Genomic DNA, 19,844 nt, shown 5'->3' on the forward strand with positions numbered 1-19,844 from the left:
TAGCTCGTCTGAGCACTAACTAACATTAGGTTCCCTATCTCTCAGGAGTTAAACTAGAACAAAAATGATTGGTTTCACCAACCTAGAGTCTTTGTCCGCTCTCAGCACTCCAGTATTTAGTCAGCCTGCTGCTTCCAGCCTTCCAGAGAGAAACAAACATTCTCCCCTTACCTGCCTAGCAGGGAGAGGTTTATTCCCACTGCTGCAGCTGATTACCTGCAGCTGAGCAGTAGGTTGGAGACAGTCCAAAAACCCTGTCCTGGATCTATGTCTTCCAAGAAAACTGCTAAACTGCGGAGTGGAGCACTGGCCCACCCTGCTCTCCAAATGCTGCACCCCAGGGGCCCATAACTAAATATTCATTCTGGTTATATACACAGAAACATACACTCCCCCTGGGGTTAAAAATCATATGCCTCTCTGAACAATTCTGTTGAGATATAGACTCCCTCACAGACCACCCCATTCACCTTATCACAACACCTAGTGTCTATTGTTTGTTAATTTCTTTCAAACACTGACCTCTATTGCATTCCCACCGATATGGTTTATTCAGTGGTGCAAGCTTTGGGGGCCCATTGAGGGGCTCATGCACTTAGGGCCACCTGATGGGTATTATAGCAATAATACCCTTTGGGTGACCCTATGTATGTCTGGGATATGACTGTAAAAAAGAAAAACCTGCTTGTTATTCATTCACTGCATTAGCAGAAGCAGCAGAAAATTTGGAGGCATTTTTTTATTTTGTTTTTAAATATAACTTACTTTGTTATTAATATAAATTTACATATTCAGCAATGGGTGGCCAGGGTGGAGGAAATCTGTACTATGAGATGATGACCGCTGCCTTAAGAGGCACAGCAGATGAATGTGCCCAGACATGGGCACTGTGGTACAACTTTGTGTTAAAAAAATAAGGCAACATTCTAATTGACTGACATTCCTTAATGAAGCCCACGACTCAAATGTGGACGCCTACCTCTCCTGGCCCATCTGGCCTCCCTTCCGCCTCTAAAACCCCCCTTCCCTCCCCCCTCTGTTTGTCTCCTATTTTCCACACACACACCCTCCCGCTCCCTACAAATTTCTGCCTGCTCCCCCCCAATCTTAACAGTCTTCCCCACTTTCCTATTACTTCACATTAATAAACTCTGTAAAGTAATACAAAGTGAGCAAGATATTACTTTGCTGCAGAGGGATTTAGATAGACTGGGGGACTGGGCACTCAAATGGCAGATGAAATTTATGTAGAAAAATGCAAAGTTATGCACTTCGGCGTGAAAAATGCACAAGCAACTTATACCCTTAATGGAAGCGAATTAGAGATAACCACACACAAGAAGGACTTGGGAATTGCTATAGACAACAAACTATGCAACAATGTGCAATGTCAATCAGCAGTGGCTAAGGCCTGTAAGGTATTGTCATGCATGAACAAGGGCATTAATTCTCGGGATGAGAATATTATTTTTCCTCTTTATAAATTGCTGGTAATACCACAATTTAAATATGCTGTGCAATTTTGGGCACCTGTTCTAAAGAAGGATATTATTGCACTAGAAAGAGTGCAGAGGTGAGATACAAAATTAATAAAAGGAATGGAGCAGTTTATCTATGAAGAAAGATTAAAGGACCACTCTAGGCACCCAAACCACTTCAGCTTAATGAGTGGTCTGGGTGCCAGGTCCAGCTAGGGTTAACCCATTTTTTTATAAACATAGCAGTTTCAGAGAAACTGCTATGTTTATAAATGGGTTAATCCAGCCCTCAAATCCTCTAGTGGCTGTCTCATTGACAGCTGCTACCGGCGCTTGCGTGATTCTCACTGTGAAAATCACAGTGAGAGCACGCAAGCGTCCATAGGAAAGCATTGATAATGCTTTCCTATGAGACCGGCTGAATGCGCGCGCAGCTAGCCGAATGGGAGGAGAGGAGGAGGATCGGAGGAGAAGAGCTCCCCGCCCGGCGCTGGAGAAAGAGAAGTTTTAACCCCTTTCCTCTCCCCAGAGCCCGGCGGGAGGGGGTCCCTGAGGGTGGGGGCACCCTCAGGGCACTATAGTGCCAGGAAAAAGAGTATGTTTTCCTGGCACTATAGTGGTCCTTTAACAAATTTAAACCTCTTTAGTCAAAGGCCAACACAAACCATTGTGTGGCAATCTATTCAGAAACAGGACTTTACATAGGACATGAGGTTGTTCGTTTAGACTGGAAGAAAGAAGATTTAGTCTAAGGCAAAAGAAAGAGGTATTTTTTACCATAAGAACAATACGGATATGGAATTCTCTGCCTGAAGAAGTGGTTTTATCAGTGTCCGTACAGATGTTTAAACAGCAACTAGATGCATACTTGCAAAAACAGAATATTCAAGGATATACTTTTTCAATGTAGGGTAAATGCTTCTTGATCCAAGGATTAATCTGACTGCTATTCTGGGGTCAAGAGGGAATTTTTTTTTCCTAGTTCGTTGCAAAATTGGAAGTGCTTTTTTTTTTTTTTTTTGCCTTCTTTTGGATCAACAGCAAAAATCAAATGTGAGGAAGGCTGAACTTTCCGATACATGCTTATCTTCTTTGATGCGGCTTATCTTATTCGATGCTATCACATGGCGAAATGGGTTTTCGAGCAAATGTTCTACTCTGCAATTCTTACTGCTTCTCTCCCATTCTTAAAGGGAAACTCCAGTGCCAGAAAAACGATCCGTTTTTCTGGCACTGGAGGGTCCCTCTCCCTCCCACCCCCCAATCCCCGGTTACTGAAGGGGTGAAAATCCCTTCAGTCACTTACCTGGGACAGCGGCGATGTCCCTCGCCGCTGTCTCCGCGACGCTCCTCCTGGTGATTACGTCGGCCGGTGGGCGAGACTAATCTCGCCCACCGGCCGAGGAGACCTAATGCGCATGCGTGGAAATGCCGCGCATGCGCATTACGTCTCCCCATAGGAAAGCATTGAAAAATCATTTCAATGCTTTCCTATGGGGAATAGAGCGACGCTGGAGGTCCTCACACAGCGTGAGGACGTCCAGCGACGCTCTAGCACAGGAAACCTGTGCTAGAAACTAGGAAGTGACCTCTAGTGGCTGTCTAGTAGAGGTGGAGTTAACCCTGCAATGTAATTATTGCAGTTTATGAAAAACTGCAATAATTACACTTGCAGGGTTAAGGGTAGTGGGAGTTGGCACCCAGACCACTCCAATGAGCAGAAGTGGTCTGGGTGCCTACAGTGTCCCTTTAACTTTCTTATACATGCTTATCTTATTTAATACATGCTTATCTAATTTGATACATACTTATCTAATTTGTTTATCTAAGGTGTCAGCACTGTAGGGAGTTCTTACGGGAACTGGAGCTTTGTACAACCTTGTGATAGCGTGATGACGTCGTATGCACAAAGACTTGATGACGCGTTTCGCCTGGGCATCGTCCTCAGATCACGTCACAATCCAGCCATCCTGTTCTTTTTAAAACCGTTACAATAGGCGTTCAGAATGCAATGATAAAATATATAAATAGGTAAAAAGGTAGAGCTGCACCTTAGCAGTGAAATAGCTCGAAAACACCCAAACAACCTTAAGCAATAAAAGATTTTTTAAAAGGTGTGCTTTACCGTTAAAATACTATATAATGTGCACCTGAAAAGTGCAACACAGTGAATAGTGTCAGTGCAATGCACAATATAGTGCCAGCAATACAAAATCAATAAATTAAATAAGTGTGCAAATTCACAAGTGCAATAAGTGATAAGTCTACTAGAGACACTTACTAATAATCTCCTAAAATTGCTTATGGTTGTTTGGGTGTTTTTTGAGCTATTTCACTGCTAAGGTGCAGCTTTACCTTTTAAGCATTTATATATTTTATCAATGCATTCTGAATTTTAGCGCCTTTTTGCTTGTTTTCTCTTTTGTATATTTTAAGCCAAAAGATAATCGCGCATGCAGTAATTATCCAATAGGAGGCTCTTATCTATTTGCTTAGTTAAATCCAGGTGGCAACTTTTTTTGGGGGCCAGGCAGTGTATATATATTAACTAATTTTCAATTAAAATTAACATTTAATAATTTATTTGAGCACAATAATTATCACCGTAGTTATCTCTCTAATGTATTTTTTTCCCTTTCTTATGATCCTTCCCTCTTAATGATTATGCTCCCTCCTACCACTAAGTATTACCTTTAAATACGGTACTTGCACTAGGCTTTTGCCTCTGTGTGCTGCCATGCTGTCTGCAGTTTGCCCTTTTTGTGATTGGCGTATTGTGGTAAATAAGCAGTAGGAATTGAACTTAGCTTAAAGGGACACTTTGGTCACCATAACTTCATCTAGATCTCCAGCTCCCTCAAGCGGCACCCGGCTTCTGAGTCACAGGAATTGCAGAGGCGCTGCTGGTTGGCTAGAGTGATCATCTGACACTCTAAGTCAGTTGCGGCGCCTCTGCCCAGCGGCAATCCGCGCTTTCAGATTCAGACGCTGTGTCCGCCGCCTGAGGGAGCTGGAGATCAGCGCTGGGATCAACCTTTGGGGTAAAACCATTCGAGGACAGTTTAATAATCCCTTAAGGCAGGGGTCCTCAAACTCCGGCCCCCCAGATGTTGCTGAAATACAACTTCCATGATTCTTTGAATTACATAGCCAGAGAATCATGGGAGTTGTAGTTCAGCAACATCTGGGGGGCCGGAGTTTGAGGACCCCTGCCTTAAGGTAAGAGTATGCCCGAGGACATCCTATCACCATAACAACTTTATTTTAAAGTTGTTATGGTGACCGGAACGTCCCTTTAAGTTCCACCTATTGTCAGAAATTTCCTAAGATCATGCTCCTCATAAATAAGAAGCTGAACAAGCCTCTTATCAGGAATAAACCTTGGAAATGTACTTTGATTTCCTGACTACTCACTCTCTAATAAATAAACCTACAAACTGCTGCTGGTGGAAGGATTTTGCAGTGAGCTATTCCCATTTCCCAGTGTAGTGAATAAACCCTGTGTGTGTGTGTTTACACAGATAATAAAGGCCGCGCAGCCTGTCATTGCAGAGCTGTGCCTGACACAGTGTGAGCCGTTAGAAACTGACTGTCCATCAGTGTGAGCCGTTAGAAACTGACTGTCCATCACTCCCTCCTCCTCCCCCCCTCCCTCAGAGGACTGTATTCATTCGGCGACCTCGCGCTGCCAACGAGCAGAATGTAAACTTCCGGCCACGTTGCTCCTGTCGCGTCACGTAGTCGTGTGACCACGCGTCAGCCAATGAAAAAAAAGCTGCTGTGCTCGCACCAGGAAGTCGAAGGGCCGAGCGGGGCTCGCGCTGCATTCTGTCAGTCAGTGTGTGTGCGTTCGCGCGCGCCGGGTGAGCGCGAGCCATGAATCCGTTAACCAAGGTGAAGCTGATAAACGAGCTGAACGCCCGCGAGGCCAGCCTGGGCGTCAAGGAGAGCGTCTCGTGGCACCAGGACTACAAGGACAGCGCGTGGCTGTTCATCGGCGGCCTGCCCTTCCAGCTCACCGAGGGCGACGTGATCTGCGTGTTCTCCCAGTACGGAGAGATCGTCAACCTCAACCTGATCCGAGACAAGGACTCCGGCCGCTCCCGGGGCTTCTGCTTCCTCTGCTACGAGGACCAGCGCAGCACCGTGCTGGCCGTGGACAACCTCAACGGCATCAAGCTGAAGGGCCGCACCATCCGGGTGGATCATGTGGCCAATTACAAACCGCCCAAGGACTTCAAGGATATGGACGAGGTGACCAAGACCCTCAGGGAGGTGGGCTGCGGGGCACGGACTCCCCCACCGTCATCATCATCCGAGGAGGAGGAAGAGGAGCCCCGCTCAAAGAGGAAGAAAAAGAAAGCTGTCCGCAACGAGAGCGGCACGGATCAGAGAGCCCCCGCCATCAAACAGGAGCGGGTAGACCCGGCCTATGATAAATACAACCCCGCACAGACTGTGCGCAGGGACCCGGAGGAGGGGAGAGCCTCTCATGGAAGGAGCCATGGAAAGCACCCACCCCCAGAGAGACCCCGAGACCCCCAGCAGGAGGATACCCACCGGGGCAAGGAGAGGAGGGAAGAGAGACCCACTCAGAGAGAGTGGAAGAGCAAAAAGAGGGAGCCTTACATTTAAACACCGGACTGATGGGGGGGGGGAGACATTGCTGATCTAATGCACGGTTAGGACTACATTAAAAAGGTTTTTTTTATATGATGGTTGAATAAAAGAAACAATGCCGAAGTATTCGATTCTCTGGCCATGTATTTAGTTTTTCAATAGGATGCTCACTCCATCTGGAATTATTAATCATATTCAGTATCTCTGCACGTGGATTGGTCCAAGTTTGACTTTGTAATCCATCTCTGCACTTAATCTCTCCATACTGTGCCACTTGACTTTTATAGAATTTACCTTGGCTATGATCTCTCTACTTTATTGTACTCTATACCTGTCTTCATGATCATACACCATGTATACAGTAAAAGGAAGAATCCACACCCCATTATAACTGCAGTCTGCTCTAGTGGTTAGGTTGGCAGACGTGCATTGCTGTCCCCCATTTTAAGCAGTCAAACTATTTTAGAGCAGTTTCTTATTACTGGGGTCATTCAGGCACCACTTCCTACACTACAACCTCAGACAGCCATTTTAGGAGAGCTACTTGTGGAGCCTAGTGGAACACTATAGTGTCAGGAACATAATAATGTATTCCTGACACTATAGTGCTGCAGTGGCTAATTAGCTCTCCAGCCTCCTTCTCTGTGGAGTGAAAAGGTTATTTTTCTCCACTGCAGCTCTCCCCATGGCTGAAATAACCTGCATTGGTGATCTCAGCTGCTTTGGGAGGCTGCTATTATTTTTATATTTATATAGCGCCAGCAAGTTCCATAGAGCTGTACTATTGTGCATGTGTGGCAATACAGAACGCTGTGCCAGTCGGTATCTCCACAGGAATATGCTTAAATCCGTCCATCTCTATGGGAAATGGAGACGATGACTGTCAGAGGTGTTACTAGGTGCCAATCTAAAAGCTGTCTTTTCGCTAAATGGCAGTGTTTACAGTGCTAAGCCTGCAGGAACATTCTATAGACACCAGAACCATTACATCAAGCTGTAGTGGTTCCGGTAACTATAGTGGTAGTAGCTTCTGCCTCTCATGAAGGGTGGGAGGGGTGCCCAGCAGGCACCGGGTAAGTCAAACTGATCTAAAATAAACATTTTATTCCAGTGATTGGATCCAGTCACTTGCTGACACTCTCTGAAGTTGTAGAGGGGAAATACTCAAAAGCCAAAGAAAGGAACTGCACTCAATCCATAGATAAAAACCAGAGTGCAGCCAAACCTGGGACCAAGACCCAAGAGGTAGTTTAAAGTCACATAAGAAAGAAATTCCAGACACTCCAAGGCTTAGATGGGCAAATTTATTGGAACTATAGTGTTCAGCAGCAACATTTTGACCAAAAAGTATTTTTTCAAGCTAGACCTTTTGGTCTCAACATTACTGCTGGACACTGTAGTTCCAATAAATTTGCCTATCTAAGCCTTAGGAGTGTCTGGACCTGTTTTCTTTCTGCTGTGACTATTAGATACAGTCTTATGACATAACACAAAGCAGAAAGACTAAACAACTTGCAAAGGCAGTATGTGTGTGGGACTTGGATTATTATTTTCTGTCTTGGTCTTAACATTGTTTGCAACAAGCAAGTTAGCAGGTCATGGTGTCCCAATACTCTACTGCCAACTATTTGCACTTTACTATCAAACTGCTCATGCTATGTTTTTCTTACAAATGTTTATGTAAGTTGTGATCTAACCAGCTGGAAGCTTAATGGTCGAATGTCACCTCTATAAAAATAAAATTTTTCATAAACTTCAATATCCTAAGGTTCCTATAGAACACACATATGGCTACTTTGTAAGTTATATAACTTGTCAATTACACACCAAGATGTGAGGACTGTCTGTCAGCGAACCATGTGCATTAGAACATTACATGAAACCTCACTAGTACTTTTCTGTAAGAATCCTTCCAGTTGTTTCAAACCTATACTATACAAAGTATAAATCTTTATCACCTCCTCATCTGACTAATGTGTTAAACAGAGCAATAGGTGACACTTTCCCTCTGGCGTTATTGGATCAAGTGATCATTCTACCGATACCCGGCAAACCACCAACACATTGCTAAATCTTCAGACCCATATCCCTACTCATCTATTTATGGAATTCTATGCTAAGAGACTGAAAACTATCCTACCAAACCTAATAGCAGACAGCAAGATGGAGTTTGTGAAAAAAGATTAGGGACAGATAACATAAGAAAAGTGCTTGACATATACAGCTTGCAGCTCAATGAGAAGGGGGATTGTTGGTCTCCCATGATGCTGAAAAAGCGTTTGCTAGATTCAGTTAACCGTTCCTAGAGGGGAATCTACACAGATATGGTTCCTCCCGAATAACTGTCAGTCACTAAAGCACTTAATAGTTCACCCTCTGCAACAATTCTTAACTCAAGGTTTTGAATCATACCCATTCCAAATAACAAACGGGATGAGGCAGGGATGTAAATGTCCCTTATCATTGTTGTATGTCAACCTTAGAACCACTAGCTGTTGCAATCAGAAAGAACAGACATTCTTGAGGTACACATAGGAACCAATATACATTGAACTTATTGGCTGATGATGTTTTCCTCATATTATCTCAACTTTTAATATCTGCCCAATCTTAAATACAATAATATATTCTACACTCCTATAAATCAAATATATCTAAGGCCCAGTCGATGGGTTTTGGCTTGGAGCAACAATTCGTTTTTCTTTTTTAACTTTGATTGATTGGATAAGTAACTTGCCTTTTGGGGTAAAATATACAATATCTTATTTAGGCAAAATTACCAAAAGTTATATAAAGGAACTATATACAACTCGTGGTTGGGAAAAATAGCTACCATGAAGATGATGGCACTACCCAAACTATTGTATCTATTCCAGACACTACAGATTCCACTGTCACTGAGTTATTTAAAACAAGTCCAATCCCTTTTAATCAGATTTACCTTGAATTAAAATAAGTTTCCGGTGATACTCTCTCACCAACCCCAAATCCGGTCAGGCATTCTCCCCCAACCCCACTCTCTTTCCTGAACATTCTTCTCTTACTTACTACTTTCCTACTTCACTCCTTCTCACTCTCATACTATTTAACCCCTTAAGTACACATGACATGTGTGACATGTCACGATTCCCTTTTATTCCAGAAGTTTGGTCCTTAAGGGGTTAAAAAACATTCTTAGGTCACAGGTCCAGCAATAGCTTTGACACAATGCTAGAAAATGGCAGATATCTTGCTATTTAATAGTTTGTTGAAAACACTAGATAATTCTCTCTACACACCAACAAACCGCTGTTATCGAATTACTATATGTCAACCCCAAGGGAACGTTATTTTATACCTATATTATTTCACTTGTTAAGACACAATACTTACCAATGAGTTAAAATAATTAAGTACATAGCGCTTATTTTACACATTGATTCAAAGTAATGTAGATTGTTGGTGTATTACACATTGTTATTTTCAACTATACACGTATATGTAATATTTTACCTACTGCCTAAAACAAAAAAATTATGTAAAAAAAAAAAGTTTCAACACGAATATTGACCTGTGATGTGAACAAAGGGGGTCTCGGCTTCCCGGACTTAAAGTTTCAAGCAGCTTACATATCTAATGTAATTGTAACCCACTCCATGGAATACTTACCCCAGTATGTGCCCATGGTCACTAACCACACTACTATATTCAATCCACATAATTTGTTTTACTTTTAACAATATAACATGCAGAAAATATAGGGTAACTCACTATCACCAAATATATAATCAGGGGAATACACTTAAATTCCCAGATTTGCTAAAACCATCCCATCTATCCTCAAACACATTATTCTCCTATTGGCAACTTACATCTCTAATACCCAATACAAAAGAAAATCAAGGCATCAAAAAGACGGGCACAAAACCTACAGGTTTATAAAAGATATACTTTCGGTTTCCACCACCCAATAACTTAAACACTAGCAACCTGCTATACAGCTGTGAACTTTGAGAGCTGAGAGTTGCCTGAGCCTGAATGGGGATTTCTCCCGGCTTGGCACAAAGATTTAGGGAACACAGAGTTAGAATCCTGGAAAACAAAGCTTATGTATGGCTTTTCTATTGTACCTCACACCTTAAAAACACTTGAAAAATCTTATACATATGGATCCTAGTCCCCACAAGACTAGCTTATCTATACCCAAACACCAGCAATTTTTGCTGGAGATGCTGCTTGGAGGAAGGTACTATGCCCAATGTATGGTATGTCGCTTAATCACCAATTATTGTCGAGATGTTGCCCAAATGATTACTGATAGAGTGGGAATCTCTATAGAACCCTCAATAGAAAAGTTCCTACCTTTCATATTACCAACAGATATTCCCAAACCACTCCAGAAATGAATATAGCAATTCCTCACCTCAGCTATCCTTTTATTAGCGAGAAAATGGAAAATGAATATCATCCCAAACACATCCGGACTAATCTCTCAAATATCAACCAATCTCAATTACGAAAAAATGGCTTTTGATCAACTCCAGGTCGGGAGGGAGACTCGAGGGGCTAACTCATTGTGGGACAAAATCTTATAGAGTTCTCATCCATATGATAAATAAGAGTCTATGTATTATCATTTTGACACTGTCCAACATGAAAAGCTCATCAATAAACTGCAATCTTTAAGTTTGGATTCCATTATTGTTGAATGGGTTAGGCAGTAGCTAAATGGCAGGCAACAGAGGGTTGTTGTCAACTGAGTATATTCAAAGCACGGTCTAGTTACCAGTGGGGTACCTCAGGGATCTGTACTTGGACCCATTCTCTTTAATATTTTTATTAGTGATATTGCAGAAGGTCTTGATGGTAAGGTATGTCTTTTTGTTGATGATACTAAGATATGTAACAGGGTTGAGGTTCCAGGAGGGATAAGCCAAATGGCAAATTATTTAAGTAAACCAGAAAAATGGTCAGAGCTGTGGCAACTGAAATATCAACCAATCTCAATTACGAAAAATGGCTTTTGATCAACTCCAGGTGGGGAGGGAGACTCGAGGGGCTAACTCAGTGTGGGACAAAATCTTATAGAGTTCTCATCTATATGATAAATAAGAGTCTATGTATTATCATTTTGACACTGTCCAACATGAAAAGCTCATCAATAAACTGCAATCTTTAAGTTTGGATTCCATTATTGTTGAATGGGTTAGGCAGTGGCTAAATGGCAGACAACAGAGGGTTGTTGTCAACTGAGTATATTCAAAGCACTGTCTAGTTACCAGTGGTGTACCTCAGGGATCTGTACTTGGACCCATTCTCTTTAATATTTTTATTAGTGATATTGCAGAAGGTCTTGATGGTAATGTATGTCTTTTTGCTGATGATACTAAGATATGTAACAGGGTTGAGGTTCCAGGAGGGATAAGCCAAATGGCAAATTATTTAAGTAAACCAGAAAAATGGTCAGAGCTGTGGCAACTGACATTTAATGTGGATAAGTGCAAAATAATGCACCTTGGATGTAAAAACCCAAGGGCAGAGTATAGTATATTTGGTACCCTACTAACCTCAACATCTGAAGAAAGGGATTTAGGAGTAAAGGTAGAAAGACAATGTAATAGAGCAGCTGGAAATGATAGCAGAATGCTTGGTTGTATAGGGAGAGGTATTAGCAGTAGAACAAGAAAAGTGATCATGCCATTGTACAGAACACTGGTGAGACCTCACTTGGAATATTGTACGCAGTACTGGAGACCGTATCTTCAGAAGGATATTGATACTCTAGAAAGAGTTCAGAGAAGGACTACTAAGCTGGTTCATGGATTGCAGGATAAAACTTACCAGGAAAGGTTAAAAGAGCTTACCTTGTATAGCTTGGAGGAAAGACGAGACAGGGGGGGGGGGTATGGTAGAAACATTTAAATACATAAAGGGAATCAACACAGTAAAGGAGGAGACTATATTTAAGATAAGAAAAACTACCACAACAGGAGGACATAATCTTAAATTAGAGGGGCAAAGGTTTAAAAATAATATCAGGAAGTATTACTTTACTGAGAGGGTAGTGGATGCATGGAATAGCCTTCCAGCTGAAGTGGTAGAGGCCAACACAGTAAAGGAGTTTAAGCATGCGTGGGATAGGCATATGGCTATTCTAACTATAAGATAAGGCCAGGGACTAATTAAAAGTATTTCAAAATATTGGGCAGACTAGATGGGCCGAATGGTTCTTATCTGCCGTCACATTCTATGTTTCTATGCGAGCCATGAATTTTTAACTATTTACTTTCATCTTTATATGTACATTTTATTTGGTGAGCTCAGACTGTAGAGGGACCTATAGCAATTATATAAATTTAGTAAACTGCTCTGTAAGTAAATGATTACTCCATTATAGTTCCCCTACCCTTCCCCTTCCAACACCCCTTCTTAGTGTTTGTAGCCACTGCCTGTTTATTTTATTTTAATGTCTTTGTTCTTGCTTATATTGCGGTAGATTGCAGTGTCTTATTTACTATTCAGTTATCTGTTTACTATGGAACATTGACAATGTCGATAAAGCTACATCAAATGAGACACCTGACAACTATATAACTCTGTTACTGTACACTGCATGGAAAACTGTATAATTCATGTAATTGTACATTATATTTGTAAAATTGATTTTATCTAAAAACCTTTAGAACTCATTAAAATGAATGTTGAAAAAAAAATAATCAAGGAAGCTAAAGTGCTTTAGGGGTCTGGTCTGAAGTGTCCCTTTAATCTTGTTACATCCCCCAAGCTGTCAAGCAGAGAACCGGCCCTTTTGCCTTCTGGTTGTTCATCTCAGTGGAGCCAAAACTCAAAGGCAGATAATCTACTATAGACTAGAGCACCTGCCTTGCAAAGACCTCTCATTGAGCTGCACTGGGAAGTATGTGACTGGGCAGCCACAGAAAGGCTGTGCTTGGTTTTTGCAGGATGTTTTTATGTATGCCCCCAATGAAAAAAATACATAATGAACGTATTGTTGAGCGCATGAACGTTTTTTTTTTCATTAGGGTTATTTCTACTAAACCATGATTTTTTTTATTTTGACAGTGGATTGTACATGTGTTACTAATACTGAAATGATTAAATAATGTGAGGTTCCTTTATTCTTTATCCACAGGGAGGAACAAGCTGAATCTTCTACTATCCGTGTTGGGTTTGTCACTTACAACAAAGTTCTGCACTTCTACAATGTGAACAGCAATCTGGCCCAGCCACAAATGATGGTGGTCACTGACATGGCTGAAGTCTTCCTTCCTCTGCTTGATGGGTTTCTTGTCAACTATAATGAATCAAGATCAGTGATACACAAGTGAGAAGTGGTTCTGCGTTTTATTTTGTGTTAGAACACAGGGTTCTTTGAGGTGCATAGGTGTCAATATTATCTAGCAAATCTAGCCAGAAGTTAGAGATTTCAATCTTAGCCTGATATGTGCAAAATGGTTTATAAAGCAATCTGTTAAGTTAGGCACTAATCAGGTACTCAGACGATTGTGTAATACGTGCTGTGTTGAAATATCTGGTTTATTGTGACATATTTTGGTGTAGTGATAAATCAGGTAACGAAAGCTAATATCTATTATTGTTAATATCATAATAGATCATAAGTGCATAGATAGCTTTATGGGCATCGGCACCGTGACCCAAGCAGTATTGCTTGAAATGTACCACTGCTGTTGTCTTGTGCATGAACAGGGCAGACTTCTCTCTTTCTACTTGACAGCACGATTATTGTTATATCCCTGGTGTCATACTTTGCAGAGTGATTGGCAGTATAAGATGATGAAGTACCAAAAGAGATATGTAACTCGATTGGCACTGATCTCCTTTACGTCACCATCATTCATCATCATTAAAGGGTTACTCCAAGGACCCTGACCACTTCAGTCATTTGAAGTGGTCATGGTGCCTGGAGTATGTTTGCACAGCTTTTCGCTGTGAAATGCTTTACATACTGAGTTGACACCTCCGACAGTGTCATAGGGCATCATCTGCCAGCCCGAAATAAGTGTCCCAGGTTAGCTTATATATCAGTTATTTGCAAATTTTGAGGAACAGACATTCATTGACAGATAGCATTGAGCTGGTACTCTCAGCCAATGAATGAGAGACATGATTGACATCCAGCTTCTGCAGCTCTGCAGAAGCTGGATGTTAATAAACTTGCCTACGGAGAGACTTGGTGCCCGGCGGGACCAGATCAGATGGAAAACCAGGGAATGCTGCCAAGGTACTCCTAACATCATAACCACTGAGGCAGGCTGTAGTGATGGATGAAGAAACCTTTTAAACAAAGTATCCTCTCTGAATGCGTTGTTATGCACAGTTAGAGGTGTAGTGATAGAAGATCAGGTAAGGAAAGCTAATATCTATTATTATTGATATCTGTAGAATCATAAGTGCATTGATAGCTTTATGGACATCAGCAACCAGGCAGTAGTATTGTTTGCAATGTACCACTGCTGTTGTCTTGTGCATGAACAGGCCCATCATTTAATATGTAGATGGGTAGCTAGATTTTGTTTAGGTTGTACTGATTTAGCAGTGAGTTATTCCCATGGGTTTTGTTGTTACAGATAGGTAGATAAACAAGTAGAAATGCTTACATTTTGTGATTATCACACAACACATTTGTATATTAGTACTTTCTGTAACAGAGGCATAGCTACATGTTTGCATGCTGTAGTAAAACAACTCTCTTTCATGCAGTTTGCTGGGTCAGATTCCAGATATGTTTGCAGACACCAATGAAAGTGAGACTGTGTTTGCCCCAGTTATCCAGGCCGGCATGGAGGCTTTGAAGGTCAGAATGCTTTCATTATGATTCTAAACACTTCTATTTATGGGCTTTCCTCTCTCATTTATCAAACTTCCATCCAAGTGCTGTAGGCTCATAATGGATTAACCCTTATTAGTTTTGCCAAGTCCATGCCCTGCAAAGTTATCCTTAAACGTTTCTTCTAATGAGATTTCTATTGGTATTTATAATGTGCCAACTTATTCAGCAGCTCTGTACAATCATGTAAAACAGACCTTCAGGATAGACAAACCAATATAAAACGAATTGAGAACCCTGTCTGCAAGTTTAGACCTAGCATTTGCAGCCCCCTTATACAAAGTTCTAAGCTATATGGCTCATGAGCTTACAATGTAAAGCGTATGCTGTGTACTTGAGACTAGAGGGGACACAGATAAATTTGAGGGCAATAGGCAAGGAGCCTTAGAGCATTTTCACAGACTGCTTAGATGTGATGTGACCGAGGAACATGCCAAAGAACTGGAAAGGCATGCGATAAAGCAGGGGAGCCCGAAAGGTAGCTCCCCAGATGTTTTAAAACTACAGCTTACATGATGCTTTGTCATTCTAAAGCATTCTAAAGTCATGCAAAGCATTATGGACGCTGTAGTTCTACAACATCTGGGGATCTACCTTTTGGGCATTCCTGCTATAAAGGAAGCAGAAACCAGGGTGGGATGTATTTAGTGAAAAAATTGAGGATCTTGATTGGATGTGTCTATGATGCATCATGAGAAAAGTAATATGCCATCATACAGTATAGCATTAAATGTGTTTCTGTATAAAATCAGCTAATTCCAACAATAAAACCTGGTCATACGAATTAAGAAAACAAATAAATGAATAATGTTAGACATATGTTAGCAAGCCAATTTAACCTTGAGGAATTTCAGAGCCTTAAATACTGCCAGGTTTACAGGCTATTAAAAATCACTTAAAATAAAGACAGTTTTTCAGCATAAATAATTCACAAAACTGTGCCATTAGGAAGACATGCAGCAGAATGTCTGTGTCACAGGCACACTGTAAATCAATAAAATAAAATCTATTTGCAATCAAATTATGTTTAAGTTTTGTGTTTTATAACTGGCTGGACAAATTTAAATGAAAGGTTATTATGATTGCAAACTGACCATTTTAAATAAAAGGTTATTATAGAATTTTTTAAGTTAAAAGAATGTGTGAATATATACTGTAAACTAGTGGGAACATTTAACATTTAAAAGGGTAAAAATTTTTGCACACTATGAGTGTTTATTCTTAATGATGCCATAGTTGACAGTATCACCAAACACTATGTCAGCATGTTTTACTCTCAGGGCCAAATTAACATAGTGGCTAATGGAACTGCAGCTCTAGGACCATGCCTATGCAATTGGCCCATTGAAACAAAAACATATTTTTTAAAAAAATTTTACAACTTCTCACAAGTTTACATGTAATGCTGAATGTACATTCTCACAGAGTAATTCACTAAACACTGGATTTTGTTGGAATGGACAAAATCTGGTTAAAATGGCTGACCAGAATGGCAATTCTCATATTTACGTATATAAGTCTAATTACGGTTGAAATTCAGACAACCAAACCGAATCTGTACCAATCAGTCGGATGAATTGTGTATCTGTTTTAAAATCTGTTCTTTTCACAGTCAAACCCAATACAAAGTATAGTGTGTACAGAGCACCATTTTTAAAAAATTGGGTCCACATACATCCAGCAGGATGCACATTTACAAATTATAATACCATCATGGGGGCCTTGTGTCCCCCAATAGCCGCCGATGGGGTTAATAATATTATAAAGCTCCAGGAATCAGTTTAGGGATCATTGTATTAAACTATTGGCTAGAGTCTCTGTAGTGCAAGATTTGTGAGACCCAGTAGATCTACATACTCTGCAGCACTTCTTTGGATGTCTCTACATTGTGCGTACATGCTCACTACACAGCTGTTATATACAAACTTTGACCCAAGACTTTCTCCTGTAATAGGCTGCTGAATGTGCAGGAAAGCTTTTCATCTTCCACTCATCTCTGCCAACCGCAGAAGCTCCAGGAAAACTGAAGAACAGAGATGACAGGAAAGTGGTCAATACAGATAAGGAAAAGGTAGGAAAATTAAACATTTCTAGTTATATTTTAAATTGGATCCATTAATATAATGGCAAAAGATTATGCTTCAAAATGTACTCTACACATTCTAGATTTTATTGCAGAGCAGTCATGTACAAACCCAAATGACCACTGTACAGAATTACACATGGTTTCATTTTTTCACACATTTCTTTATTAATACCTATGTGGTTAAGATATTTCACCTGCTGCCCTATCTGCACATCCGTTGTGTTTATTCACTAAACACTGAATTGCAGTTAATAGAAACATTCTCTGACTATAGTTTGAGCTTATGATACTTATGATCTCAGCCATGGAAGTGGAGGAAGCTTCGGCAAGATAGCCACAGCTTGGGGAAAAAAGGTAAGTAAAAATACTTTTCCCATGCAATCGCAGGAGAACCTGTCACCTAAACAGACACACTCACTGACAGACACACTGACAGACAGACAGACACACACTCGAATACACTCACTGACAGACACACACATACTCACTGACAGACATACACACTCACTCACTGACAGAAAGACACACACACACACACACTCTTACTGACAGACAGACATACATATACTCACTGACAGACACTCACACACTCTCACTGACAGACACACTCCCTGACAGATAGAAAGACACACACATACTCATTGACACACAAACACACATTATTATAAAATAACTTTTATTTTATTTTACGTCCACCCAGCCTCTCTACCATTGGCATAGCTGGAAGGGGTTCTTTCCCTGTGGTCCAGTTTGGCTGCTGAAATATTCAAGGTCTTTTACTCTCATGCCGTTTAGTGATGTCATATCCCGGCACCCAGCATCACAGCTGGGTATGTGAGGGAGCAGAGCAAGAAGAGTCGGAAGATTACAGTTCCCTTGCTGCCCGGCTCCACTCTTGTTTAGCCGGCGGCCTCCACTGTCCCTCAACTGGCCGGCTAAATTCTTCCTTGCCACTGAATGAGCCCTGATAAAGAGGTTGTGAAGTGTGTGGCCACCTAGGATGCTATAGCCAGGGGCTCACTACAAAACCAGCACTTGCAGACCTCTTACTGCAAACTAAGTTATTCTCATAAGTAGATTATTTATATGTTCTAAATCACTAATTCATTTATCCATGTGTATGCTAATTTACCCTAATAATATCCTAATTAATCTTCTGCTTTAAACAGTAATTTAAAGGTCTGTTAGTTGTTTTACTATCTAAATTAATTTTTAGTTCCTCTATCCTCACAGGTACTAATTAATAGTAATGCTTTGCTAATTATTCCGTTCATATAGCCAGACTAATACTTTATGCAATATTTTCCTTGCTGGTTTATTCATTTGTTCTGCATCAGTAATTATTTTATCTGCAGATGTACTTATTCATCCTTAACTAATAATTTTAATTAATAGGAGCTGCTCTTCTATCTTCTTGTGTAATGATATAATAAAAGACCTTTCATCCTAAACAAAAGAATTGTTAACATAATTTCTCAAACCACTGTCAGGATTACAGCATGATCCAGCACGTAGAATTGTGTAACACAGAGGACTGATAGGTAACGTATACCGGCTACGTATACCTTAGAATGGCCGGACTAACGTACCAATGAATAGTCAGGAATAGACGAGGTCAAGGGAAACAGAAAGAGACGCAAAGATAAGGAAATGCCAGGGGTCAGGGATGCCAGAAAACAGGGAAGTCAAAAACAATGCCAAAGTCAAATAACCAGAATTATCAGAATTAATAATGCGCTCTCGGACAACCACAAGGGAAACCACGACAGGGCACTGAGCAAGATGAGAACTTGGCCTAAATACCCCTCCTCTGGATCTGATAGGCTGTAATCGGCCTTTGACCCCAAAGACAGTTACCAGGTTCCCATTTGCATAATTGCTGCTCAGCACAAACCCTCCTGTGGATTTGATTGCCACTCGGCACAACTTTTCCTGTCAGTACAGTAATATTGTTCGGCACAACTTTTCCTGTCTGAACAGTAAATTCCATTAATCACATTTTTATAACCGGATGAATACGTGACAACCACATAGCATTATGTGTGTGGCAAAATCCTTGCTGATTTTTGGATTACTCTATGAATTTGCAGTACTCCACACTTTAAAGCGGCACTGTCATGGCCGAATCCCGTTTGTTTTTTTAACCCCCCCCTCCTGACTCCACTACATCTAATTGACCCCCTAGTCACCCCCAAATGCCCTTTAAGACCGTACCCATGTTTGTTTTGCTATCATGAGCTTGGTGGTAGGGAATAGGGTTGGCGCTGCTTGTTTGTAAGGGGAAGGTGTCCAGAGATATTCTATGAGATCTGCTCCGCGTTGTTTTTCCATGTCCACCCAACTCAATGTCACCTCCGGGGCATGAATGGTGGCCACTGCCTGTAACATGGCCGCCCTATAATATAGTGAGATGTTGGGCACTCCCATGCCCCCCTTCCTGGTAGATTGTTGCAGTAGAGTCAGTGGAAGCCTCACTTTTTTGTTCACCCATATAAACTGTGTGAGTATGTTTTATAGCAGCTTGTACTAGGAAGGAGGAATGGAGACGGGGAGCATTCTGAAAATGTATAGGATGCGCGGTAATATCATCATTTTGGTTGTGTTAATCATCCCTGCCCATGACAGGGGTACCGCTTTCCATTTGCTGAATTCAGATTTGCACCTTCGTAGGAGCGGGGAGTAGTTGTGTTTAAATAGAGTCGACGTGGTTCTAGTGAGATTTATTCCCAGGTCAGTGATATGGGATGTGTGCCACTCCAAGGAAAAGTTGGATTTAAGGTATGTCACATCTGTGTAGTGTTGGTTATTGGTC

General features: G+C 41.1%; 2 protein-coding genes across 2 annotated transcripts in view; both read left to right on the forward strand.

Annotated features, from left to right (window-relative positions):
• SEC24D (SEC24 homolog D, COPII coat complex component) overlaps positions 1-19,844 on the forward strand; it is a 162,513-nt gene that overhangs the window by 116,789 nt on the left and 25,880 nt on the right. Inside the window, exons 12-14 of the mRNA XM_063458256.1 lie at positions 13,231-13,422; positions 14,820-14,913; positions 16,901-17,017. Of these exons, the coding sequence (XP_063314326.1) occupies positions 13,231-13,422; positions 14,820-14,913; positions 16,901-17,017 (403 nt within the window). The remainder of the gene's footprint in view (positions 1-13,230; positions 13,423-14,819; positions 14,914-16,900; positions 17,018-19,844) is intronic.
• Positions 5,277-6,621, forward strand: RBMX2 (RNA binding motif protein X-linked 2). The gene has a single exon (XM_063460043.1). The coding sequence runs from the start codon at positions 5,355-5,357 to the stop codon at positions 6,111-6,113; it is 759 nt and encodes a 252-aa protein (XP_063316113.1). The 5' UTR covers positions 5,277-5,354; the 3' UTR covers positions 6,114-6,621.

This window comes from Pelobates fuscus, chromosome 6, assembly GCF_036172605.1.
Source record: "Pelobates fuscus isolate aPelFus1 chromosome 6, aPelFus1.pri, whole genome shotgun sequence".
Lineage (NCBI taxonomy): Eukaryota > Metazoa > Chordata > Amphibia > Anura > Pelobatidae > Pelobates > Pelobates fuscus.